Source organism: Hippocampus bargibanti, linkage group LG19, assembly GCF_051943395.1.
Source record: "Hippocampus bargibanti isolate YZ-2025 linkage group LG19, ASM5194339v1, whole genome shotgun sequence".
Taxonomy (NCBI): domain Eukaryota; kingdom Metazoa; phylum Chordata; class Actinopteri; order Syngnathiformes; family Syngnathidae; genus Hippocampus; species Hippocampus bargibanti.
In genome coordinates, this window is record NC_142752.1 from 4,035,274 (window position 1) to 4,062,500 (window position 27,227).

The 27,227-nt window shown below is 39.6% G+C and overlaps 4 protein-coding genes and 2 long non-coding RNA genes across 10 annotated transcripts in view; 2 read left to right on the forward strand and 4 right to left on the reverse strand.

The window, feature by feature from the left end:
• The window catches only part of wasf1 (WASP family member 1), a 28,506-nt gene extending 26,997 nt beyond the window's left edge, over positions 1–1,509 (forward strand). For 2 of the 3 annotated variants that reach the window (XM_089022639.1, XM_089022640.1), the window contains one exon: positions 36–1,508. In XM_089022639.1, the coding sequence (XP_088878765.1) occupies positions 36–193 (158 nt within the window). In that variant the 3' untranslated portion in view covers positions 194–1,508. Of the gene's footprint in view, positions 1–35 lie in introns of all 3 variants that reach the window. The other variant, XM_089022641.1, reaches the window with a different exon arrangement.
• On the reverse strand, positions 1,321–2,679 carry LOC148883630 (uncharacterized). Its single transcript, XR_016118541.1, has 4 exons — positions 2,543–2,679; positions 2,067–2,180; positions 1,550–1,996; positions 1,321–1,396 (listed from the first exon to the last, which is right to left on the reverse strand). It is a non-coding gene; the product is annotated as an uncharacterized LOC148883630 (long non-coding RNA).
• Positions 2,680–3,396: 717 nt separating this feature from the next.
• On the forward strand, positions 3,397–4,314 carry ccdc167 (coiled-coil domain containing 167). Its single transcript, XM_089022645.1, has 4 exons — positions 3,397–3,521; positions 3,632–3,726; positions 4,010–4,062; positions 4,157–4,314. Exons 1-4 carry the CDS (start codon positions 3,471–3,473, stop codon positions 4,276–4,278), a joined length of 321 nt encoding a protein of 106 aa, XP_088878771.1. The 5' UTR covers positions 3,397–3,470; the 3' UTR covers positions 4,279–4,314.
• A 135-nt stretch (positions 4,315–4,449) lies between these two features.
• On the reverse strand, positions 4,450–7,713 carry LOC148883632 (uncharacterized). Of its 2 annotated transcripts, none has more exons than XR_016118539.1 (3): positions 7,580–7,713; positions 6,642–6,737; positions 4,450–5,775 (listed from the first exon to the last, which is right to left on the reverse strand). It is a non-coding gene; the product is annotated as an uncharacterized LOC148883632 (long non-coding RNA). The 2 variants fall into 2 exon arrangements; XR_016118540.1 differs by having other exon boundaries at positions 7,381–7,704.
• Positions 7,714–9,781: 2,068 nt separating this feature from the next.
• On the reverse strand, positions 9,782–22,913 carry gpr6 (G protein-coupled receptor 6). 2 transcript variants are annotated; one of them, XM_089022642.1, is made up of 4 exons: positions 22,770–22,913; positions 21,533–21,677; positions 20,924–21,078; positions 9,782–11,820 (listed from the first exon to the last, which is right to left on the reverse strand). In XM_089022642.1, the coding sequence occupies exons 3-4, from the start codon at positions 21,022–21,024 to the stop codon at positions 10,812–10,814; spliced, it is 1,110 nt and encodes a 369-aa protein (XP_088878768.1). In that variant the 5' UTR covers positions 21,025–21,078; positions 21,533–21,677; positions 22,770–22,913; the 3' UTR covers positions 9,782–10,811. The 2 variants fall into 2 exon arrangements, with proteins under 2 accessions (XP_088878768.1, XP_088878769.1); XM_089022643.1 differs by lacking the exons at positions 21,533–21,677; positions 22,770–22,913 and adding an exon at positions 13,575–13,657 and having other exon boundaries at positions 9,783–11,820; positions 20,924–20,969.
• A 66-nt stretch (positions 22,914–22,979) lies between these two features.
• Positions 22,980–27,227, reverse strand: part of fig4a (FIG4 phosphoinositide 5-phosphatase a) — a 32,124-nt gene continuing 27,876 nt past the window's right edge. Inside the window, exon 24 of the mRNA XM_089022636.1 lies at positions 22,980–23,383. Within this exon, the coding sequence (XP_088878762.1) occupies positions 23,206–23,383 (178 nt within the window). The 3' untranslated portion in view covers positions 22,980–23,205. The remainder of the gene's footprint in view (positions 23,384–27,227) is intronic.

Genomic DNA, 27,227 nt, shown 5'->3' on the forward strand with positions numbered 1-27,227 from the left:
CATTCGTTTCTCATTCGTTCTATCCCGCTTTCCAGGTATCCAGTTGCGAAAAGTGGAGGAGCAGCGAGAGCAAGAGGCCAAACACGAACGCGTCGGCAACGACGTGGCCACCATCTTGTCGCGCCGTATCGCTGTGGAGTACTCGGACTCGGAGGACGAGTCCGAATTTGACGAAGGCGACTGGATGGAGTGACACTTGCTTGTCTCTCTTCACTTTTACTTTTTTTTGGTCTTGTTTCAGATTTAAAGCCTTCGACTTTTGTGTCTCTCGTTGTCGTCTTCCAAGTGGTCCAAAATATCTTTTTGTTCTGTTACTGCACGACCGCACACAATTTTTTTGTCGTTGTTTTCTTGAAGAGCCATGTGGTTTTTGTCTCCTACCTGTTCTACAGTTCAAACAGGGGTGAGCAACCTATGGACGGAGGGCCATTTATGGCCCGTATGAAGTGTTGATATGCAATTCGAAAAACCGATAAAAAAAAATGGTCGGCTACCTGTGTGTGTCGGAGTTTGTCATTTTTTTTCCAGCCATCCATCCAATATCCGATTCTTGTCTTCGGGCAGTAGGCTGGGGGACACCCTGAACCGGTTGCCAAGCAATCACAGGGCGCGCAGAGATGAACAACCATCTTCTGCCTATATTGAAAGACATTGGCAAAAAAAATGTGAGTTTGAAGTGAATTCAGATACAGTGATACCTCAGCTTACGAACGCTTTAGCTAACGAACTTTTCGCTTTACGAATTTAAATTCGCGAGAATATAATCTTGGCATACGAACCAGTTTTCGTCAAACACAATCAATAACACCCCCAAAAAAAGGAACCAGTGAAGGCATGTTGAATCCCCACCCTCCATTTTTAATTATTATTTTTTTTTTGCTTGGGAACAATGTGTGTGTTGTTATCAGGTTCATCCACCTACTGACCTTTAACTCCAGAGAACTCAGAACTGTCTGTCTGTCCAGATTCTGTGTCCGATTTTGTCCATATCAAGAATGAAGAACTCTTGAGCCATTTTTTTTAAAATACGCCTTCAACCAGTATGAAGGCTTGTCATGAAATGGATGTCCCTGTTTATAAGAAGTATGCAGAGATTCCGAGTGAAGTACGACATCAACGAAGGCAGCTTTTCTATCACATACAAACAGATCTCCTCCCTTTACTGCGTAACGAGAGGCCTTACCTCGTTTGGTTTTACAACCTGCGGAAGACATTTTGGTGACAAAAAAAAACAACCTCAGCCATCATTTCTGTCTGTCCGTTTATTTCTTTCGACTTGCCTTATTGTCCAAATGTGTCATTGAGTTGATGAATGTATTGTGCTGTTACTACTTACTTGCCTGCGCTTGTATGAATTTGCTGTCTTTGTTTGGGGAGGGAGAAGTGAAGAGAAAGCCTGATTTGGAAGCAAAAAAAAAAAAAAAGGATATGATCAATATCATGTAACTTATGTAACTGTTACAGTTTGCTTGAATTAATAAAAATCTAATGTTATGTCTGAAAATGGGTTTCTTCCGTTTCGGGGTCAAACAGTATAGTAGTTTTTTACTTGTATTAATGTGACTGATGCCTGTTTCAGTACCATGATTGACCTGAGGGAGGCAGTATGGTGCCAACAAGGATTGTGGACTGTCAAAGAAGAAATAGCAAAAGACGCTGGGATCACTATTTGCTTCTTCGCCAACGCTTCCACTTGTCATATTTTTTTTTTTGTAATAAATGACTCGTGCGACAACTTATACAAACCCTTAACGCAATTTACAACAAAATGCATACTCACCAATGGTTTTGATGACACGTGATATTTGATTGTCTCACATCTCCCGCCCCACGTCAATCCGCTTCAATTCCAAGCTGCGACCGTTCCGCTTATGCATTTGCAGAGTACATTTGGAAGCATGTGATCTATTGAAGACTTACCCAAAGCGAAGACGGTTGCGGCTCTTTCCTACGTCACACTTGTGGCCTCATTTTCCAGGTGAATTTGGCGAAGAAGCTATTGTGACATCAGAGGTTGATTTAAAATGTGTTTGTTTGTGAGAGCAGATTAAAAATGATTTAATTACCAAAGAGCGAATTCTTCTCCTGCTGGGAAGTCATTCAACTGGTGGAGGAAAGATATGTATATCGACGAATCATGGCTTGGCGTTTTTAAACGCTGGTGAGCTGTACAGCAGATTCTGGAATATTTCACGTATTGGAGCTTTTCATTACAAGTGACCCAATTTGCAACCGTCACATTTTTATTTGCTTAAAAGAAGAAAAAAAACAGACTTCAGACAGAAATAAGATAAGATTATACAATTAATACAATTATATTATTATAATAACTTTAAATTTTAAGTGCCGGTTGAATAATCAGAAATGAGCCAAGAGAAGAAAAATTAATTTTTAATTGTTTAATTGTATGAAAATTAATTCCAAAACAATTCAAGTATTCGTTCCTCTTTAGCGTAAAAACAATAGTAATATTTTATTGATATTAACCTAAAACGGAAACCCACAGGCCTTGAAACATTTCCCTGCCATTACAAGTACTTACTCTTAATTTGTGCTCCAGTAGGTGCACCTGATGCGCAAATATTTGGTCACGGTTAACAAAAAGAGGCATTTTACCCCTTTTTTTGTGGTTATAAAAGGTGAAGGGGGACGTTTTGTAAAGAGAGAAGAGCTATTTATGCTCTCTCGTTTGGCCGCAGACGCGTAATGTTTTTAATCATATTAGAAACTGCCGTGAGCAATTTGTAAATGCCTACCTGTCTCAAAAGGTCTGCTAAAAATATTATCGTTTGTTGTTCTTTTAAACAAAACTGTTTTACTCGTCAAACGAATTCCATTTGCAAATATATCATAAAAATAGTCCACTTAGTAAAGGCACTTTGAAACAAGTTTCGGTAGGTGTCGCTGGAGGATGTAATCGATGGTTTGTCAACCGTTAAACGAACTACGTGGAAGAAGAAAATAATTGTCACAAGATGGCGGCAGAGTGCAAGGAATAGAACACACTGATTTATGAAAAATAAAATCCAGCAACCAAAGGCAAAGAAATATACTGTATAACGAATAAGATTAATATATTTTTGTGTTAGCAGAAGAATAGTCGTTGAAGCCATTTTTTTTTTCAAAACAACGAAAAATACGGTTCATAATAGCAACATTTCCCCAAATTTTCAAAAAATTGCAACCCTAAAACAGATTAAACGCATTTTCAGGGTATCCTGCTAAAGAAGAGCAACAAATGACCAGCATAAATAAATAAATAAAGTTTGTATGGGTAACAAGCAGCACCTATGAATTGATTCGTCACACATTCAATATGGCGGACACAACTACGTATCGTTGCACGACAGCAAGGAAGGCGGAGTATATTCGATAGTGAAAGTACCGAAGAAGAAAATCACTTCCGGCTTCGTCATGCTCTTAGAAACGCGTCTTGAATGTATACTTAATGCAGTTTTTAGATCTTAAAGATGGGAAAAGCGAAGGACAAACGACGGGAGAACATCAGCGTGGCCAGTGAGGTAACAGTACATTCTTAACTGAACTTTGTTGAATGCTTTTATTTGCTAAAATGATGTTTAATGCCAAATAAATAATAACAACAACAGTTATTATGAACAAATGAATGCAGATCGACCGCTTGGAGGAGCGGCGTGCACGTTGCCAAGACAACCTGGAAAAGTCAGATTTCAGAAGCAGAAAAGAGAAACTGTCTGAAGATGAGAGGTGACAATAATATACACTTTGTACGCCTATAAGGTTCCAAGAATGTGATATTTTGAAAGGCACTGGATTAGAAGAGAAAAGTGTCAGCAATTCTTCAAATTTCAAATATTCATATGCGATTGGCTGGCAACCGGTTCAGGGTGTCCCTCTCCAACTGCCTTAAGACAGCTGGGATAGGCTGCAACACCACCTAGCAATCTTTGTACAGATAAAAGCGGAACAGAAAAGTCGGATGGATAATTAATTTGATGTTTACTTGTTTATTTCTATCCTCTTTCCACAGGCAAAAACTGGAAAAACATATAGCAGTCACAACAGAAAGGATGCAACATTTAGGTTTGCAAAAAAATTCCTTCCTATTATTTTAATTTTCCACAATTGTACTGATTCATGTAAATTAACAAGCCCTTGAAATGTTTTCTTTCCCTAGACAAAGAGTTGCATCTTTTACGACAGCAGAATAGGAAGAACACGTTGCTGTCAGTGGCTCTGCTGGCCATCTGCGCTTTCTTCTACTACCTCTTCATCTACGAGCACAACCAACACTCTTGATGACATAATAATCGCAACTATCCAACTGTTTTTTTTTTCTCTTCCTTTTAATGATTTCACGGAAATCCTGCTGCTAGGTTACTGACCAAACTGGGTGCTACTCATCGTTTATGTGCCTACTGCCTTATTTTTATTCCATTTAACATCCACGTATGCTCTTTGTCATCAAGCAAAATTAATGTCCTTTTTTTTAATACCACGTAAATATGCTTCTCGTCAAAATAAAAGCATCTTTTCCAATTACATCTACACACATAACATGCAATAATTGATTTCTATGCATATCATTGTATGATTTAATTGAATTATTTCTGTAATAACCTTATGTGTGTATATTTATTGATTCCTGATGATGAAAATTACAGTTGGAGCCACAGCTGCCATTTAAAAAGAAAGAGGCGAAAAAATGGAGGATAGATATTACCCTGGCTTGACTCATAAGTGCTCTGATATTCTCGTCTGGCATTTATGATTTCCCTCCAGAGTATTTTAAGTTAAAAGAAAATGACAGTATTCTGTTTGGCATTAAAAGGTATTTTTCTGTAAAGCAGGGTTCATTACATGACTCACTGCTTCTACAGGAAAAAAAAAGAAGTAAACGGGCAACATCTGGAAGATAAAAGATTACTGGCAAGCAGAATGAGATGAACAGCAGATTTGTTATTTATTTTGGGACTTGTTAGAAAGACAGTCTACATTTTGTGTTTAAAAAAGACGTTTATTTGGCCTCTTAATGCAGTGATTCCATACATAATGTCAAGTACTGTTTTAAGCATTGCACAAAAAGATATTGTGTGATTAAATGTTAAAAAAAGTGAAGTTTAGTTATTTAAAAAAATGTATTCTCGACACACAAGGAATTCTCCATTTTGTAGCAGAATAAAGTATTTCAGAAAGAAAGTTGACAATCTTTTTATGATTGTGTTATTAATAAAGTGTGTACACATTTGAAAAAATATATATTTTAAATGGTAATTTCTTTGGAGATTGCAAATAAGAAGGTCAGTGGTGGTTTTGTATTCAGGTTTTGATGCAAATTGCACAAAAATGTGTGTGATTGTACAATAAACGATACAGTTAGTTAGCTAGTTCCACAAATGTAATACTTTAGTTGGAAATTATACAAAAAATGTACAAATAATGTAGTCATGGATTAGTAGGAAAGTGCAAAAATGATGCAGTGGTTATGTTCATTTATATTACTATGTTATTGCACTCGTCGAGCATGTTGTCCACAATCATTATTCCCTACATTGTAAACTACTCAGCAACCCCCTCATCACTTGTTAGAGCAACCGTTGTGAAGGATACATAAATTAGCATCTTACCCATAAAGATTTGATATTTTGTCTATTCAAAACTTACGTTTGACATGCAACAGTTGCTTCTTTCCGTTACAATCGATAGGACCAAATTGGGGTACAACATTCCAGAATTGGCCGATGTCACATCACAGCTTGGCAGAAAACTTCTGCAATGGTCGTAGACTGGTTAGCTCTGTTGAAAAATTGGCATTTAGTACTTTGCAAAATTTGCACATTCTCCCACTGCTTGACTACTAAAGGCTTTCTGATTCTCTCTGATTTGAATTTTGGAATGGTAGCATCAAGCATGCTAGCAACTCCATAAAACATTGTTTTTTTTCAAATGAATACAGTACATGTAATAATGTTGCAACAATGTGGTATGCTAACACGTTTAGCTTATTTTTTTTTTTAATAGTTAATGGAAAAAAACACTGCTAACATTTTGAATGTTAACATCTAGCAACACCGCACTGGGGGCAAAAAAGGTGCACAGCAGAAATACACTTCCAATGGGTGACTGTCTTCGGTTTCATAAGCAATAAATGAAATGTATAATAATAATGATAATGATAATAATAATAATGGGAGCAAAACGGTGTATATGACAATGTCGAAAGGGTGAGGCATTTATAATCGAGCAAACGAAAGTGACTTATGTTAGCGTCAAGCATGCTAGCTACTTCAGAAAACACGAGTAGCGAGATCGTAGTTTTTAAGTTTAAAATAAATTAAAAAAAATAAATGTGGTCTTAATGTAGATAATATTGGTAGAAACCACTGATGTGCTAACATTCTTACTTTAAGTTTTGCTAGTTTTTGGAAAAAAAAAATACAAATATGCTAGTAGTTTCTATGCTAACATCCAGCTACTTTGGGCTCAAAAAGAAGCGTAAATACATTTCCAATACGTGACTATCCCCTATTTCATAACCAAGTGTGAGCAAAACGCTCATAACGCAAATTACGGATATGCTAATGCCGAAAAGGCATTTAAAAATCGAGCAGGTCAAAGTGACTTGTGTGACTCACTCTCCCGTTAATGACATTTAATCGTACCTTAGCTGCTAGACGAGTGATCAACAGAGGTGCAACCATGGCTTGCTCTAGCCGTCCTTTTGGGTCATGCTGACATGGTAGTGGAGCTATTGGTTCCTGGAAAGAAATGTGGTGAACATAACTAACCTTCTTGCTTGGACCGAAAAAAAATAATGCTCGTTTAAGTTGTGGGAATTGCTGTAAAGATTGAAAATAAAACCTTGCATTCAGACTTCCAAAAATCATTAGGAGATGCCAGCGTGTCGTAATTTGTTATGATCACGTGATCGGCCGCTAACTTCCGGTAGGCAGAAAGCCGAGTAGTTAGCAAGTGCTATCATTGTTTTGTAAGCTTATGCGTTTCATTTTCGGTTTTGATTAGTGAAAGTCTTTGCATTTTAGTACAATAGCGATATCGTGTGTGGTTGTATAAAACGTCAGCCATGTTAACTGCTGATAATTTAAAGAAAAGGTATCGGCGAGCTTCAGGAAGATGACAGGCAGACGACAGTAAGGATCCAGCAAGAAACGAACACCGCTGCCTCAATTCTGCTGGGACTATCTAACTGTACCAGTAACATTGTTCAAGAAGAAGGGGATTCATGTCGAGAGAGCCATGGAGCGTGTTAAAAATTTTAAGAATCTAAGCGTGTTCTACCGGAAACAAATTCCTTGTGTGTTCTACATACTTGGCAATAAAGATGATTCTGATATGCTGTGCTCTTTTAAATTTGCATTCCAAGTTGGTTTAATGACTTACCACAACTGACATAGTATGTTCCCTTTCAAATGATTAAATATGATTCAAACTATACAACAGACACTACAACTCTATCTTCAAAAAACAACACGGCGACTGTTAAACGTTGTAATAAAACACTGGATACACGTGTGCGCTTTCTATGTATTCATAAGCTTTGAGGGACTCATAGGCCTTCAAACTAGTTAGTTACAAGTACCGTCACGATATCCCAGCTTCTCAAAGTATCTTCTCTCGAACTTCTAACGGTAGCTTTCACACATAATTGGAGCATTGTTCAGATTTCATGCTACAGTAATTCGCTTTGTCCATACTCGCCATTGTTGCTTTTAGCCTACCAGCGAGAAAAAATCACTTGATTCGTGGCGTCACTTCCGTAAACAACTGGTTTCTCGTTATATTAAGGTCTCCCCTTGCCATCCTTACCTCACATCATCGCGGTTGTTTACTTTTATTTACCATGTCAAAAAGATTGTCATTATTTCTGGGGAAAGTTCTAGAATGCTATAACTTGGCGCCGTTTTTTTTATTCCACAAAACAAGGCTGTGTCGACTACTTACTTCTACGGACAACACAGTAGTTATTGTATCGTCACTCACATTGCCCGACAATCCTCAGAAGTGTCTCCGGCCGATCATCAGGCACCCACTCACAATCTGCTCGAAAAAAAAAAACGCTTGACCATCAAGCCAGTCAGGCATGTCTCCCCGGCATCACATTGCGTTTCCGTGGTAACCAACCCAAAAGTGACAAAGACACGTTTCGAGCCACATCTCGAATTACGCAATAGCAAGTCTCGAGGTCTGTTTTCAATTGAAATCGTTTAATTACGTCCATATTGTATGTTCTGTTTAAAATGAACTCGATTTATAATTTGGGTGGTGTGATTGTAGTCTCTTTATATCATTTAAACAGGTGAACTGTTGCATCCAGTGAGCGACAATATTAATTCAATATCATCTCACAATAATTCATTCTTTCACTCCACTGAAGGCTACAAAATATTTTATTACAAATGACCTAAAATTGTCTGTTAGTAGAGTATACTGATGCAATATACAGTACAAAAATCATAATAATAAAATAATATACATCATACATACTATATTAAATAATGGATATTTAAATATACTAATGTAAAATAATAACAAAATAAACTCATAATAATAAAAGAAAAGGAAGAAGAAAAAAAAGAAAGAAGAAAAAAAAAAAAAAAAAAAAAAAAAAAGGAAGAAAAGGGAGAAAAAAGAGAAAAGGAAGAAAAAAAATGAATAAACAAAAATACATTAAATATCCTAATATAAAATAATAAAACAATAACAAAATAACTCATAATAAAAGACAAAGGAAAAGAAAAAAAGAAAGAAAAAATTAAAAAAAGAAAAAAAGGAAGAAACGGAAGAAAAGGAAGAAAGAAAATAAAAAAACAATAAAAATAAAAAAGGAGAAGATGCTTTCTTGTCCAGTTATGAATATGATTCAAATAGTTCAGAAGAGGAAAGCATAAATGTTTGCAATCGATTAAAGGAGTCCTCCGATGTCAATTTGAGCCGTCGATGGCATTTGGACTGATGTGTAGCGTCCCAGAAAATACACAAGATGGCGCCCAAGCTCCGTTGGAAATGCATTGATTTGTCTTCTGGCAATTTGTGTCAACTAGTATCAAATAGTAGTCTTGGTGCAACACACAACCATTCACCATCGCATTATTTATGTGTTTTTCTTCTAATTTCGCCATCAACACGGATCAACACGAAGTTTTCAGACCAAACAAAGTACCCAAAATGCATTGTGTGTCGCTTTCTCGGTCAGGGGTGTTCCTTCAGTGACGTCACGTGAGGCATCGTCAACTCGAAAACAAGACTTCCTGAATATTCAGTGCGAGTCTTAAAATGTAAAATATAGCTATATGTGGTGGAATATTTGTAAAATACGCTCAGTAGAAGTCATTTGAAGTCATTTTACAAATTAAGGACACAACTTGTCCGGAGGCGTCGGTTTAATGGAACAGTCTGACGACAGCAACATTTTTTTTAAACATAATGTTCCAATTTTAATCTTTTATGTCTCAAAGTTACATGTTTAATATCCCCCCCCCCCCCAAAGTAGAAAAAGTTCCCTCAGTCACGTTTTCAAAGACACGTGCGTACAAAACCCCGTACAGTGAAAAAGTAAACATGCTCGAAATGTGTCTTCTGTGTGGAAACTGAAGCTTTTTTTTTTTTTTTTTTTTGCAGACAAGCACTTTGCGCCGTCAATGTGCCATTAGCTTCGTCAAACACGGGCAGCCACGTAATCAAAGTGAGTTGGAAAGGAACAGAAAAAGGAGGCGCTTCACACGTGAACCTTTTTGCCTTTGTAGCACTTTATTCTATGTTTTAGTTTTTTTTTTTAAATAATAATAATCATACATTTCATTTATAAGCGCCTTTCAAAACTCTCAAGGACACTTAACACCTCCCCCCCCCCCCAGTAGAAAACACAGTGAAAGACACAAAACATTCAAAATAATAGAAAAAGGTCACATCACACCACACAATACTTGATAATACTGCTTTGGCATTTCAAAATAAAAGAAAAAACTGGCTTTATATAAAGTGCAACTTTATAGGTACATTCACAGATGAAGTTTTTTTTTCTCAGTCCTTTTTTTGTGTGTTCAAAGTGTTCCTTCCAGAACTCGTGTTGAGTTTAAAGTGCTGATATCCATTTTACCCAAAATGTGACTTAAAATGTTTTTTTTAACCCTCATATTATGTTAATTTGACCCGTTTCCATTTTTGTGTTGATTAAAGCACAGGATATTCTCTTCATTTAACTTATAAACAGTTCTAAAATATCAGAAAGGGATAGAAAATATGTTATTTTCAAATATGTTTATACGTAGCATCCTCTCCTATTTCATCTAGAACTGCTTCATGTCACAAAGAGGGTACAGCAAGTGCTGAAGAATGAATGCCTCTTTGTGGCTTCATAATATTTGTTATTTAGTTGTTTGTTTTTTTACTTCAAGATGGCGCCGTGAGAGTGGCTGCCTTTCCAGCAGCTCCTGTATTTTGTTTTTCTACTTCCTTCTTTCCTTTCCTCTTATAACTTTGTTGCTGTGAAATGTAAATTTCTCCACTGCGAGATGAATAAAGGTACAATCTATCCGATCCAACATACGTCACTCATTATTTGATTGTTTTTGTCTAGATTTTTACATACGGGTAAAAATGCCCCACAAAATAATCAATGTGATTTTATTTTCAACATTATATGAGGGTTAAATAAATATGTTATGAACGATGACAAAAAATGGGTCAGGAGACTTTTATAAAATGTCAATTTCTCCTTGTAACGTTCCAGTTTAAATATCTGAATATTTTGACTTTTGATGGAACTTTAATCTCATATGATGGCGACTGTTTTTTTTTTTTTTGTTCTTCGCTCAGACATCGCTAGGCGATCTGGAGCGATAGGCGGCGTTAGCTCGAAAGCATCCGCACAGTAGCAAGTAGATAGAACGCTGGATCTCGGCGTTCCTATAGGCGTAGATGATGGGGTTGATCATGGAATTATAAGTAGCCGGCAGCAAAGTGGCGTACGTGTAAACCGACGGGTAATGCCGCTCGCCTACGAGGCAGTAGACAGCGAACGGCAACCAGCTAGCTCCGAAAGTCCCCAGGATGATGGCTAACGTAGACACGCCCTTTTTAGTGGCTACGTAGTGCGAGGCGGCGAAGAAATGTTGCTGCAAGGCGATCTGGTGCGCGTGGCGGCACACGATTTTGCAGATTTTAAAATAGAGCGTCAGCATGAGGGCGAAGATAACGAAGAAGGCGGCGGCTAGCAGCATCACGTTGTAGCGGGTTAGCGGCCGTACGATGCTACACGTTTCCGGTCGGTCCAAGCAGTTCCAACCTAGCACGGGTAGAAGGCCCAAGAGGAGGGACACGCCCCAAGTGGCCAGCAGCATGGCGTGGGTCCAGCGTAGGGTCTTCTCCGAAAAGTAAGTGAGGGCGTTGTAGAGCGATAAGTAGCGATCCACTGTGATGGCAAGCAGGCTGATGATGGACGCCGTAAAGGAGGCCACCAGGAAGCCGACCGTCACCAAACTGACGGTCTGCGAGGAGACCACGTACTGAAAAACGAAATTGAGGATAAGCCCCACGCCGGCCAGGAGGTCAGCGGTGGCCAGGCTGCCGACTAACACGAACATGGGAGTCCTGAGCGTAGGCGTGTAGAAGATAATGGCCACCACGATGGCGTTCTCGCAAGCGATGGCCGTGCCCGACATGCATAGCATGATGTCCCACGGGTTGACGGCGAAGGACAGCGGGACGCCGGAGGAGAGCGCCAGGGTGCCGTTGAGATCCGAATCCGTCCACGACGAGTCGTTCGCCGGCGGCGGCTGAGCCGTGTCGTTCATCAGGAACGGGGGAGGTTTCTTTGCTCTCCTGCGGAAGAAAAAAAAAACAGGGGATCAATACAGACCCTTCCCTGCCTCAGACAGACATTTTATTTTCTATCAATCCTTCTCTTTCTTAAAACCAAAATGTTCCACGTTGCTTTTTTACACCCTGTTTTTTTAACTCATTCACTGCCAGACAGCAGGAAATAAAATCTCAATCAACTAAGACGTCCCAACAAATAGGTCCAAAGTAGTAAACAAAACCACGAGTAAAACATAAGACGAAACTAACCTGACAGGGTGAAACAAACAACAACCCGACATTGAATCGTCATACCGGGAGTCCTTTTAACTCATTCACTCCCAGACGGGTGCAAAAATATGTCCTCTCCAGTGTCAGGGTTTTTGTCATTTTCACTCAAATTCCAGGATTCAGAATATATTGAGTTTTAGGACTACATCTATATTCAATTCAGCGTAAGAAACCTTCGACTATTTTCTTTAATCAGAAAATAATGAGTTAATTCCTAAGTTATATCGGTCTGGAGTTATCTGATCTTCAAATGAGGGCAGCTGTACAAAATACAATACAATACGGATTTCTATAGCGCTTTAACAACAGCTGAAGCTGCAACAAAGCGCTCACATGGAAAAAAAGGGGAAATGCTGCCTCCTTGTGGAACGAAAAACAAACATGGCAAGCGCTGTATCAGCACCCGAAAAAAAAGAAAACCCGAACAAATTCGGGAATGGCGCTCTACTATGTTTTATCTTTAGTAGCTTTCTCTTCGCTAGCTAGCTCGCTTTCTATCTTTTTGAGTTACTTCCGGGTTGAGTGAACGCTGGCGCGTGTGGCTGCCGCTGCTCACCCGTAGAAAAAACGATCCTGTGACTATAAAATGACCTTGAGAGTTTTGAAAGGTGCTTCGATATGAAATGTATTATTATTATTATTATTATTATTATTATTATTATTATTATTATTATTATTATTATGTCATATTTTCAATTCCCGAATAAATCCATGAATGGCAGTTAATGAGTTAATTCAACATATTCTGACGCTCAAGATCGCCAATACGGATTCTTGTCTCTCCGTTTTTCATAATATTTCGATATTTTTAAATTAATTGTTTTATTTTTGTAACCAATCACATCCAATTTGTTTCCGCCAATATTGATACTTGGACTGTGTCAACATTCATCCAACATATTAGAAAAATTGACTCCTAGAGTGGATACAATATTACTGCATTTGTTATCTGATATATGTGATAGAGGATTATTATGTATGTATTATCAATATTATTATAATTATTATTATTAGGATTCAAACAATACATTGATGCATTCATACAATGCATATTTTTAGCACCAGATGCTTGTCTCTTAACATGCACATACTGAGACGCTTTTTTTGGCAGTTCAATAAAAATAAATGTGTTATTTATCACAAGTCATTGATTATTCCAAGCACACGCAAAAAAATATGAAAAATGAATCAATTTTGAAAAGTTTAAGTTTCAGTTTGAAGTTGCTGCATGCATAAGGGCTAAGGAGCTCTCCAGGGTGCTGAATCGGTATCTCACTAATTTGAAGTTGCTGCATGCATAAGGGGTAAGGAGCTCTCCAGGGTGCTGAATCAGTATCTCACTAACTTTCTGAATGGACATACATTCAACAAAATGTGGTTAATCATCTCATTTTTGAGCCCCTTTCAAAAATCTACTTGAGCATTATGAATAGTTATGTACTCTTGGGGAAATAAAATAAAACAAATAATAATAAAATGGAGTGTACCTTTCTGGACGCGCAGTGGCGATCCCCACTTCCACGCAGGCAGCGGCGGATGTTGGCGGTGGCCGACGCGGCGGCCGTGCTCCCTACACGTGGGACGCACACCCGAGGCAGAAGCGGTGTGAAGAACCATTGGCGAAGGACGGCAGAAGAGCGACAAGCGGCCAGGGGAGGACTCGCTCAAGGGACAGCTTTAAGATGGCGTGACGTCAACCGAGGCAAGGGGGAGGAGTCTAAATGTGCAGGGTGGGGCTTTTGTTTCCACGCTCTGAAGGCATTTGATGGGATGTCGCTCTGGCAGACGCACGGCGGACATTTGGATGGTGCATGGTGTCAAACTCAAGGCACGGGGGCACATTTTTGCAACTTTCCACTATTAAAAGGCTTTATTATTCTGATTCTGATCTATCGCTAGCTAGAAGTAGTTATCTAGAGATAGCTATCTATCGCTAGCTAGATATAGCTATCAAACGCTAGCTAGAGATAGCTATCTATAGGTAGAGAGAGCTAGTTAGAGATAGTTATCTATTGCTAGCTATAAGTAGTTAGCTAGAGATAGCTAAGAGTAGCTATCTATAAATAGCTAGAGAGAGCTATCTATGTATAGATAGCTATCTATCGCTATATATCTATCTCTAGCTCAAGATAGCTAGCTAGAGATAGCTATCTATCGCTAGCTAGAGATAGCTATCTATCTATAGGTAGAGATAGCTAGTTAGAGATAGTTATCTATTACTAGCTATAAGTAGTTAGCTAGAGATAGCTAAGAGTAGCTATCTATAAATAGCTAGAGAGAGCTATCTATATATAGATAGCTATCTATCGCTATATATCTATCTCTAGCTCAAGATAGCTAGCTAGAGATAGCTATCTATCGCTAGCTAGAGATAGCTATCTATCTATAGGTAGAGATAGCTAGTTAGAGATAGTTATCTATTGCTAGCTATAAGTAGTTAGCTAGAGATAGCTAAGAGTAGCTATCTATAAATAGCTAGAGAGAGCTATCTATGTATAGATAGCTATCTATAGCTATCTAGAGATAGCTATCTATATATAGATAGCTATCTATCGCTATATATCTATCTCTAGCTCAAGATAGCTAGCTAGAGATAGCTATCTATCGCTAGCTAGAGATAGCTATCTATCTATAGGTAGAGATAGCTAGTTAGAGATAGTTATCTATTGCTAGCTATAAGTAGTTAGCTAGAGATAGCTAAGAGTAGCTATCTATAAATAGCTAGAGAGAGCTATCTATGTATAGATAGCTATCTATAGCTATCTAGAGATAGCTATCTATATATAGATAGCTATCTATCGCTATATATCTATCTCTAGCTCAAGATAGCTAGCTAGAGATAGCTATCTATTGCTGGCTAGAGATAGCTATCTATCTATAGGTAGAGATAGCTAGTTAGAGATAGTTATCTATTGCTAGCTATAAGTAGTTAGCTAGAGATAGCTAAGAGTAGCTATCTATAAATAGCTAGAGAGAGCTATCTATGTATAGATAGCTATCTATAGCTATCTAGCGATAGCTATCTATATATAGATAGCTATCTATCGCTATATATCTATCTCTAGCTCAAGATAGCTAGCTAGAGATAGCTATCTATCACTAGCTATAGATAGCTATGTATCTATCTCTAGGTAGAGATAGATAGAGATAGTTATCTATTGATAGTTAGAAGTAGCTAGCTCGAGATACCTAGAAGTAGCTATCTATTTATAGCTAGAGATAGCTATCTATAGATAGCTATCTATTACAAGCTAGAGATCCCTAGCGAGAGATAGCAATCTATCGCTAGCTATCTATCACAAGCTAGTGATAGCTATAAGTAGCTATCTATTGCTAGCTGGCAATCATTCGATAGCTAGCTACAAATAGCTATGTATCGCTAGCGAGAGATAGCTATCCATTGCTAGCTATCTATCACTAGCTAAAGAATAGCTAGCTAGATATAGGTAGAAGCAGCTATCTATTTCTAGCTGGAAGCTAGAGATACAAGTAGCTATCCATCGCTATCTAGAGATAGCTAGCACGTGTAGCTCAAGTCATCTTTCCCCACTGAAATAAATAGAAATGTCATTAATTCGTTCCAGCCACCCCATGCCAAACCCATGTGCATTTTTTTTATTAACCCAAAACAAAATGGGACTCTGTAAAACAGAGCAAACATTCTAATTGACACAACACAGAGATTTGCACTAAATATAGCTAGCTAGAGATAGCTGGATGTAGCTATCCATTGATAGCTACACTGCCATCGATAGATAGCTAGATATCTCGACACATAGATAGATAGATATTCACACACAATAATGGCAGCGCTAAAGAGGGACCTTGAACACAACATACAAATACTACGGGTAACCACTTAATGGTTTCCAAGCAACAGCTGTTTGGCCAGCTGTTCTCTGAGTAAGAGGAGGATGAAGAAGACGGAGATGGATGGGGTGGCGCGGGATCAGACAACCGAACGAGCCACTCGCATAAAGCGGCGAGTGACTCACTAAAGAGGAGCCACATAGAAGGAAGCCAAATAGACGATTAAATCTCAAGGCTCGTGAAAATATACAAAAGCGAGCATTTAGCCATGTGCCGGCCACGTGCCGTGAGGAACCTGCTGCGAGGAGTGCAAGTGCAACAAAGGGGATTCATTGACACACACTCGGTCTGCTTACAATCCCCTGAGCATCTGACAGTTCCTGGCTATGAAGACATACAGTGTAGTGGAGATTATATTTGAACGACTGGAAAAGTAAACAGAGTATTCAATCCTGGTAATGGGAGAATTTCAATTGTTCCATTACTATCTTTGTTATTCAAGAGTTCAAGATCCAAACATATTTCCCCATTGACTTTAATGGAAGTCCATTAATTGGTTCTATCTTTTACAGAAACCCCCCCCCCCCCTTACGTGCCTCCCTAAAGCCTCCTTACCGTTTATTTATTTTTAAATACAACAAATAGCACTTGAGAATATTGTACTTTATAAAAACCTATACAAAAAATGACTTTAAGGTCGCAGCTAGCTAGCTATCTCTAGCTAGAGATATTTACCTCCATATTGCTAGCTACAACTACCTCTCTATTGCTAGCTACAGCTATCTCTCTATTTCTAGCTAGCTAGGGCCACCTATCTACTGCTAGCGAGAGCCACCTATCTACTGCTAGCTAGTGCCCTCAATCTATTGCTAGCTAGAGCCTTCAATCTATTGCGAGCTAAAGCCCTCAATCTATTGCTAGCTAGAGCCCTCCATCTATTGCTAGCTAGGGCCGACCATCTATTGCTAGCTAGAGCCATCCATCTATTGCTAGCTAGAGCCATCCATCTATTGCTAACTAGAGCCATCCATCAATTTGCTAGCTAAAGCCATCCATCTATTGCTAGCTAAAGCCCTCCATCTATTGCTAGCTAGGGCCATCCATCTATTGCTAGCTAAAGCGATCCATCTATTGCTAGCTAGAGCCATCCGTCTATTGCTAACTAGAGCCATCCATCAATTTGCTAGCTAAAGCCATCCATCTATTGCTAACTAGAGCCATCCATCAATTTGCTAGCTAGAGCCATCCATCTATTGCTAGCTAAAGCCATCCATCTATTGCTAGCTAAAGCGATCCATCTATTGCTAGCTAGAGCCATCCATCTATTGCTAACTAGAGCCATCCATCAATTTGCTAGCTAAAGCCATCCATCTATTGCTAGCTAGAGCCATCCATCTATTGTTAGCTAGAGCCATCCATCTATTGCTAGCTAAAGCCATCCATCTATTGCTAGCTAAAGCCATCCATCTATTGCTAGCTAGAGCCATCCATCTATTGCTAGCTAAAGCGATCCATCTATTGCTAGCTAGAGCCCTCCATCTATTGCTAGCTGGAGCCCTCCGTCTATTGCTCGCTGGAGCCATCCATCTATTGCTAGCTAAAGCCATCCATCTATTGCTAGCTAGAGCCATCCATCTATTGCTAGCTAAAGCGATCCATCTATTGCTAGCTAGAGCCCTCCATCTATTGCTAGCTGGAGCCATCCATCTATTGCTAGCTAAAGCGATCCATCTATTGCTAGCTAAAGCGATCCATCTATTGCTAGCTAGAGCCATCCATCTATTGCTAGCTAGAGCCATCCATCTATTGCTAGCTAAAGCGATCCATCTATTGCTAGCTAGAGCCATCCATCTATTGCTAGCTAAAGCGATCCATCTATTGCTAGCTAGAGCCATCCATCTATTGCTAGCTAGAGCCATCCATCTATTGCTAGCTAAAGCCATCCATCTATTGCTAACTAGAGCCATCCATCTATTGCTAGTTAAAGCGATCCATCTATTGCTAGCTAGAGCCCTCCATCTATTGCTAGCTAGAGCCATCCATCTATTGCTAGCTAAAGCGATCCATCTATTCCTAGCTAGAGCCATCCATCTATTGCTAACTAGAGCCATCCATCAATTTGCTAGCTAAAGCCATCCATCTATTGCTAGCTAGAGCCATCCATCTATTGCTAGCTAAAGCGATCCATCTATTGCTAGCTAAAGCGATCCATCTATTGCTAGCTAGAGCCCTCCATCTATTGCTAGCTGGAGCCATCCATCTATTTGCTAAAGCGATCCATCTAGCTAAAGCGATCCATCTATTGCTAGCTAGAGCCATCCATCTATTGCTAGCTAGAGCCATCCATCTATTGCTAGCTAAAGCGATCCATCTATTGCTAGCTAGAGCCATACATTTATTGTTAGCTAAAGCGATCCATCTATTGCTAGCTAGAGCCCTCCATCTATTGCTAGCTGGAGCCATCCATCTATTGCTAGCTAAAGCGATCCATCTATTGCTAGCTAAAGCGATCCATCTATTGCTAGCTAGAGCCATCCATCTATTGCTAGCTAAAGCGATCCATCTATTCCTAGCTAGAGCCATCCATCTATTGCTAACTAGAGCCATCCATCAATTTGCTAGCTAAAGCCATCCATCTATTGCTAGCTAGAGCCATCCATCTATTGTTAGCTAAAGCGATCCATCTATTGCTAGCTAGAGCCATCCATCTATTGCTAGCTGGAGCCCTCCGTCTATTGCTCGCTGGAGCCATCCATCTATTGCTAGCTAGAGCCATCCATCTATTGCTAGCTAAAGCCATCCATCTATTGCTAGCGAGAGCCATCCATCTATTGCTAGCTAAAGCCATCTAACAATTGCTAGCTAGAGCTAGCTCTATCCAATGCTAGATTGAGCTAGCTAGGGCTATTTATCTATCCATCTATCAATCCATCTTTCCATCCATCTATTGCTAGCTAGTTAGAACACTCAAATTAAGGAATGAAGGGTCTTTCAACACCTGTAATCCTCTTTTATTTGATGTTTAGTTTGACAGAAAACATCAACCAGGAATGGCAATACACAGACTGAAGTCCCGATGACCTCAAATTTGCTCATAAAGGCACGTTAAGGAGACCGAGGCTCCCGGCCCGTCGACGTGCATCCTAACCGTCGACGAAACAAGGGTCAAATAACATAATCTCCTTTTCGTCGCCGTTTTATAACACAAGTGGCGGCAAACACGTGTGGCATGAAATGGGTCACGGTGGAGCCTGTTCAAAGCAGAAGTGGCGCCAGGCCGCTGATTGCGGGAGGTTAAAAAGCGGATGATTGCTTCACGGCACGTGTGTGCGCTTATGAGCAGATGTAACAACAACAACAACTTGCAAAAGTGTCACCATTTTGACAAACGGCTCATGTATGACCTTTCGCTGCTCCTTCTTGATCGTTTGAAGTGTATGCGTTCATACACAGAGCTAAAAAAGCCGCCAAAAATAAATTGAATTAATTCTAAAAGGGAAGAAATATTAATAATATAATATATAATCATAAGAAATTTTATCATTATCATTATTATTAGTGTTGTTGTTATTTTTATTATTAGATATTGTACCTCCAATCGATGTCTATGTAGCAAGAGAGGTTTTATCTAGCTAGCTATCCATTCACTATCTAGCTGGCTTGCTATCTAGCTAGGTATATGTTGGCTATCGATTGGCTAGCTAATACTAACTAATAGCTAGCTATTTTCTAGCTATTATCTATCTATTTGCTAGCAAATAGATATCTACTCGCTAGCTTAGCTATCAATTCACTAGCTATTAGCTATCTATTAGCTAGCTCTCTATCTATTTGAGTTACTTCTGGGTTGAGTGAATGCTGGCGCATGTGGCTGCCACGGCTCACCCACAGACAAACTGATCCTGTGACTGTAAAGTCTGTAAAGTGACCTTGAGAGTTTTGAAAGGCGATTAGAAATGAAATTTATTATTATTATTATTATTATAAATAAGAATATTAAAAGACGGGAGGATCAACCGAGGTGCAGGGTTCGATTCCCATGTGGGTTTTCCCCGGGTACTCTGATTTCATTCTACATTGCAAAAAGATACACGACCAGGTTGATCCATCCATATCCCAAGTGTCTCCGGGCACTAGGCGGGGGACACTCTGAACCGGTTCCCAGCCAATCAGAGGGCTCACAGAAACGAACAACCATTCACGCTCACCCTCACATTTACGGACTATTTTTGAGTGTTCCATCAGCCTGCTATGTGTGTTTTTGGAATGTTGGAGGAAACTGGAGTACCCGTAGAAAATCCACCCAGATCTGAACCGGTTCCCAGCCAATCAGAGGGCTCACAGAAACGAACAACCATTCACGCTCACCCTCACATTTACGGACTATTTTTGAGTGTTCCATCAGCCTGCTATGTGTGTTTTTGGAATGTTGGAGGAAACTGGAGTACCCGTAGAAAAACCCACCCAGACAATTTGTTCGGGTTTTGGTTTTTCTTGCAGGGGGTGTCGATAAAGCGTTGGTCAGACCTCTGGCAATGTTTTTCCCTTCCACGAGAGGGTAGCATTTGCCTTTTGTCCATGTTAGCGCTTGCTTACAGTTTCAGCTGTTGTTAAAGCGCTATATAAATATGTATGTATTGTATTTTATACACTTGCCCCCATTTCAAGCTAAGATAACTCCAGACCCATATAACTTAGGAATCAACTCTTTTTTTTCGAATAAAAGAAGAAAATCTAAAGTTTCTGACACTGCATTGAATGTTTATGTAGTCCTAAAACTCAATATTTAGCGGATCCTGCAATTTGAGGGAAAATGACAAAAACCCTGGCACTGGAGTCGATACGTTTTTCGTCTGGCAGTGAATGAGTAAAAAAAAAAATCTAAAAATTCCGACAAAAAAGTGCGGGTAGCGCGACAACAAAACAAACATGTCGAAACAAACTCAATTTACACGGGGTGAGGTGTCGCGAAGTTCAGGAAAGACCTGCGTCAGCGCCCCACCCACCCACCTCCTTCCCAACCTACCGGACAGCTGGGAGATTATCTCTCACTCCAAATACGTGACGCAAACCTTGGACTCCCAGGTCACCAGAGCTTTTAGATGTAGGGCCGCATCCGACACTCATTTCCTTCCGCAGGTGCGCTGGCCGACGCCCGAGTGCTGGAGTCCAGTTACAACTCTACAATGAAAGGCTATTATTAGCTCCGGCCAAATGGCGTCCCCTTTTACAAACAAGCCGCAGTCCAAACAGAGAGTAGTGCTCTTCCGAATTTATTCAACGCTACGCTTGCCGGGCTTGTGTCGCGTAATCATGACATCTGTTCTCGATATTATGTTCGCCTAGCCAGAATCAGATTATTCGAACCACATTTTCATGTTGCGGTTTTTACGGTATTTGCAGTTTAACAGTAACCTGATGTAAGATTCGATGCAGAGGATAAATAATATACACACTTGAAGATTGTTATATTGTCTTTCTATATGTGTTCCTCTGAACACTGTCATACAAGTGCCATTTGCTAGCATGTAGTGCAACGTATGATACCAAATTTTCGTCGGTTAATTTAATGAATGGGACGTCGTAGTAGTTACAGCTGTATTGTAACGTCATGCCAACTTGTGTTTTTGCTTACTTGTCCTTTGTTGAGAAATGAGGAAATGCAGACAATCCTCGGCGGTCACGTGCCGCCGTCGCCGGCCTTTCCTTTCCGCCTCCGTTGCTCACGAGGCTGCGAGAGCCGCTCGGTCATCATGTACCTTTTTTTGTTGGGCCATTCTCTTGACATATGAAAAGAAAAATTGCAAGTGTGTCACTTCAGACAACAGGGGAAAGGGATGTGTGTGTGTGTGTGTGTGTGTGTGTGTATATACAGTATATTTGTAATTTAAAAATGCAATAAAAAAATAAGATGAGCAAGACGTCTAATTGAAAATTGAAAAATCTTCACATATATGGTTTATCCTCTGCAAAGAACAAGTAACATTAATCCATGCTAGCTACAGCTATCTCTGCTAGCTAGCGCCATATAGCTATTGCTAGCTAGCTAGAGCCCTCTATCTATTGATAGCTAGCGAGAGCCATCTATCTATTGATAGCTAGCGAGAGCCCTCTATCTGCTAGCTAGCTAGAGCCCTCTATCTGCTTGCTAGCTAGAGCCCATTATCTATTGCTAGCTAGCTAGAGCCCTCTATCTGCTAGCTAGCGAGAGCCCTCTATCTGCTAGCTAGAGCCCTCTATCTGCTAGCTAGCTAGAGCCCTCTATCTGCTTGCTAGCTAGAGCCCATTATCTATTGCTAGCTAGCTAGAGCCCATTATCTATTGCTAGCTAGCTAGAGCCCTCTATCTGCTAGCTAGCGCCCATTGTCTATTGCTAGCTAGCTAGAGCCCATTATCTATTGCTAGCTAGCTAGAGCCCATTATCTATTGCTAGCTAGCTAGCGCCCTCTATCTGCTAGCTAGCGAGAGCCCTCTATCTGCTAGCTAGCGAGAGCCCTCTATCTGCTAGCTAGCTAGAACCCATTATCTATTGCTAGCTAGCTAGAGCCCAGTATCTATTGCTAGCTAGCTAGAGCCCTCTATCTGCTAGCTAGCGAGAGCCCTCTATCTGCTAGCTAGTGAGAGCCCTCTATCTGCTAGCTAGCTAGAGCCCACTATCTATCTGCTAGCTAGCGAGAGCCCTCTATCTGCTAGCTAGCTAGAGCCCTCTATCTGCTTGCTAGCTAGAGCCCTCTATCTGCTTGCTAGCTAGAGCCCATTATCTATTGCTAGCTAGCTAGAGCCCTCTATCTGCTAGCTAGCGAGAGCCCTCTATCTGCTAGCTAGCTAGAGCCCTCTATCTATTGCTATATAGCTGCCATGGAAATTTGTACCTGTGGATCCTGCTGAGCAATTCCTAGCGCGCGACGGCGTCACATTGTAGAGGTTCAGGGTTCGATTCCGGCTCCGTCCTTCCTGTGTGGAGTTTGCAAGTTCGTCCCATGACTGTGTGGGGTTTGTAAGGGTATTCTGGTTTCCTCCCACATTAAAAAAAAAGATTCATGGCAGGCTGATTGAACACTCGAAATTGACTCTTGGTTGTATATTTTTATGGCTTTAGAGATTTTATTTGTATTTTTTCTTATAGTTATTAAAAATGAATGCACCTTAAAAGACAGCTCTATTTAAAAAAAATATGACATCACGTTTTAAAATAAACCTAAAAAAAACAACAACAGCGGAAACATCATCCATAGGAAGAATCTAATGAAAAGCAAATAATAATAATAACAATAATAAATAAATATATTGCTGTCCTCCGAGCGTGCTTCACATGTATCTATTCCTCACGTACTCCCTGTACATTAGCATGTCCTCGCGGCACAAGGGTCTCACTTGACCCCGGGCCACCATCACGTGGCTCTCGAAGACATCATGGCTGTCGCCGTCGACCTGCGGCGGCAACACCGCGTACGCGCTGTCGTCGGGGAAACGGGAAACCGGCTCTCTTCAGGGGAGACACACATGAGAAATCAAATAGATCAAGTTAGCGAGCTAGCTAATAGATAACTAATAGCTAGCAAGCTAGATAGACAGCTAATAGATAGCAAATAGATAACTAGCTAGGTAGCCAGCAACGGTGACCCCGTTCAACTGGGAATAACTCAAATAGATCAGGTTAGCTAGCTAGCTAATAGATAACTAATAGCTAGCTAGCTAGTTAGACAGCTAATAGATAGCAAATAGATAACCAGCTAGGTAGCCAGCAACGGTGACCCCGTTCAAACGGGAATAACTCAAATAGATCAGGTTAGCTAGCTAGCTAATAGATAATTAATATCTAGCTAGATAGCGAGGTAGTTAGAAAGCTAATAGATAGCAAATAGATAACTAGCTAGGTAGCCAGCAACGGTGACCCCGTTCAACCGGGAATAACTTAAATAGATCAAGTTAGCTAGCTAGCAAATAGATGACTAATAGCTAGCTAGCTAGTTAGACAGCTAATAGATAGCAAATAGATAACTAGCTAGGTAGCCAGCAACGGTGACCCCGTTCAACTGGGAATAACTCAAATAGATCAGGTTAGCTGGCTAGCTAATAGATAACTAATAGCTAGCTAGCTAGCTAGCTAGCTAGTTAGACAGCTAATAGTAGGCAAATAGATATCTAGCTACCTAGCAAGCAACGGTAACCCCGTTCAAACGGGAATAACTCAAATAGATCAAATTAGCTACCGAGCTAATAGATGACTAATAGATAGCTAGCTAGCTAGCTAGTTAGACAGCTAATAGATAGCAAATAGATAGCTAGCTACGTAGCCAGCAACGGTGACCCTGTTCAACCGGGAATAACTCAAATAGATCAAATTAGCTAGCGACCTAATAGATGACTAATAGATAGCTAGCTAGCTAGTTAGACAGCTAATAGATAGCAAATAGATAGCTAGCTACGTAGCCAGCAACGGTAACCCCGTTCAACCGGGAATAACTCAAATAGATCAAATTAGCTAGCGAGCTAATAGATGACTAATAGATAGCTAGCTAGCTAGCTAGTTAGACAGCTAATAAATAGCAAATAGATAGCTAGCTACGTAGCCAGCAACGGTGACCCTGTTCAACCGGGAATAACTCAGATCAAGTTAGCTAGCCAGCTAATAGATGACTAATTCTATTAAATATGAATAAGAGTAATATTTAATAATAATAGCTTTCAATATCTTCATTTGAAATTATGAAATGCCTCAACAGGAAAATATTGCCTCTTGTTATGAAATAAATTTCAAGATACAAAAAAGGACAAATACTGGGTGGTCGGCTCCTGAAGGCAACATCCTTGCAGCTGCGTTGTCATTGGCTATTACAGATTATCCTCCTGCCATCCCATTGGCTAAAAGAGACCTCGACCATATGTGTCAAAAATATATCCAGATATGTGTGGTGATGGTCATGCGGCTCTCGGGCCACGGGGCATTTCTGATGGATTTACGTAATTGAGAATCACACAGAAAACGTGTTCGTTCATCTGTTGGATGGTGGCTCACTATACTCATGGTTGCCTTGGATATTTTCAAAGAATTGTTAAAAAAAAGCAGACAAAAGCAAATATCCTTGGATATGTTTTTAAAAAGAGAGAACCTGTAGAAGTAATAAAAAAAAAAAAGCGGCAAAAGATTCTTTGCTCTATTCTTTGTTTTGTTTTTTTACACGATGTACAACATTTATTTATTGCGCAATAATATGATTGTATTTTTTATATTTTGATGCATTTTGTATGTTTTAAAATACATTTATGTCTGAATTTTGAGGTGCTTGGAACAGATTAGTGCATTTACATGAAAAATGCGTCTCTACTTACAAAAATGTTCAAATTAACTCATTCAACGCCAGACATGCGAAAATGTGTCCACTCCAGTGCCAGGGTTTTTGTCATTTTCACTCAAATTCCAGGACCTACAGAATATTGAGTTTTAGGACTACATAAAGATTCAATTCAGCATAAGAAACTTTAGATTCTCTTCTTTCATGAGAAAAGAACTTAATTCCTAAATGATATGGGTATGGAGTAATCTGAGCTTGAAATGGGGGCGGATGTCCAAAATACAATGCAATACATACATATTGGTTTATATCGCGCTTTAACAATAGCTGAAGCGAGAACAAAGCGCTAACATGGGAAAAAAAGGAAATGGAAAAACATAGCCAGAGGTCTGGCCAGCGCTTTATCGGCACCAAAGCATGAAAAAAACAAAACCCGAACAAATTCGGGAATGGCGCTCTACGTCATATTTTCAATTCCCGAATAAATTGGTGAATGTCAGTGAATGAGTTAAGAAATTTCTTACAGAACCAATTCATTTCGTAAGTGGAGGTACGTAGTAGTTGAGGTTGAACTTCCCCACCCCAAAAAAGGAGCAAAATTCAGCCTGGGTTTAATTTAAAACTTAGCCAACCTTGAATTTAATTCATGTTAATTCACTCGGAATCTATTTTGAACCATGAGAAAAAAAATAAAAATAACCCCACCCACAGACGCTTCTTCCTCCTCGATGGAAGATCCACGAGTGACAACACGTTTTGGGTGCCATAAGAGAGTCTGTTGCATAACACGCGCCCCCATGTGAGGGAGCATGGATGCCAAACACACAGACACAGACACACCACACCGACTAAAAAGGGCAGAAACACATCGGAACTAAGGAAAAGAAAGATGGGCGGGTCATTTTTAGGTCAGGTGTTTCAAAAAAATGGGGATGTGAAGTGTGAGTGTGTCTTTGTATGAGTATTCTTGTGAGGACCACGATGATTTTATACCATACGTAGTGAGGACATTTTTGACAAGTGAAGACCTTTTGACTGGCCCTCACAGGTTTTTTTTATTCCAAAGGCTTCTAGAGGGTCTAGAAAGAAGTTGGGGGGGGGGGCATCTAGTGTACAAATGTAACACTAGTTCTTCTCTAAACTTATCAGAAAAGGTGGTCCTCACTCCTCATCTGGAGTTACCCGGACCTCACAAAAACGTTCAAACAGGAAGGTGTGTGTGTGTGTGTGTGTGTGTGTGTGTGTGTGTGTGTGTGTGTGTGTGTGTGTGTGTGTGTGTGTGTGTAATACGTTGATTCTCACCGCTGCTCACACACAGAAAAAACGTATCCTGTGACTGTAAAGTGACCTTGAAAGTTTTGAAAGGCGCTTAGAAATGTATTATTATTATTATTATTTATTATTATTATTATTATTGTTATTATTATTATTATTACTGTTATTATTATTATTATTGTTATTATTATTATTATTATTATTATCTATTAGCTGTCTATTAACTAGCTAGCTTTCTATCTGACTTACTTCCGGGTTGAGTGAAGGCCTAGCTAGCTATCTGTTAGCTAGCTTGCTATCTATTTGAGTTCTATTATCTATTTGAGTTACTAGTTATTCAAGCCATGAATGAACGCTGACGAGTGTGGCTGCCACTGCTCACCCACAGAAAAACTTATCCTGTGACTTTAAAGTGACCTTGAGAGTTTTGAATGGCGCTTAGAAATTAAATGTATTATTATTATTAATAATAATACTAATAGTAATAATAATAATAATAGTAATAATAATAATAATAATACATTCAATTTCTCATTTTATCATCATATTCATTTAGTTATACTGAGCAACCCTCCATAGGAAATAAAATCAAAAATCAATTTTGTCAAATGTATCAAATGGATTTCAAACATTTGTGAGAAATTGCTGATCTGTTCAATGCAACAAGCAGCAATTCAACCCCTTATTTTGATCTTCGACTCAAAAGCGGTGCTTTTTGCAGCATTACCAAAGCGAACATGTACACGGGCACGTTGTGTG

Excerpts from the sequence above, each read along its gene's own strand:
- ccdc167 (XM_089022645.1), top strand. The coding sequence starts at position 3,471 with ATGGGAAAAGCGAAGGACAAACGACGGGAGAACATCAGCGTGGCCAGT. Across the intron at positions 3,522-3,631 it reads ACATCAGCGTGGCCAGTGAG|ATCGACCGCTTGGAGGAGCG; the intron begins GTAACAGTACAT and ends AAATGAATGCAG. Across the intron at positions 4,063-4,156 it reads AGAAAGGATGCAACATTTAG|ACAAAGAGTTGCATCTTTTA; the intron begins GTTTGCAAAAAA and ends TTCTTTCCCTAG.
- gpr6 (XM_089022642.1), bottom strand. The coding sequence starts at position 21,024 with ATGAGTGTCGGATGCGGCCCTACATCTAAAAGCTCTGGTGACCTGGGA. Across the intron at positions 11,821-20,923 it reads GATAATCTCCCAGCTGTCCG|GAGAGCAAAGAAACCTCCCC; the intron begins GTAGGTTGGGAA and ends TTTCTTCCGCAG.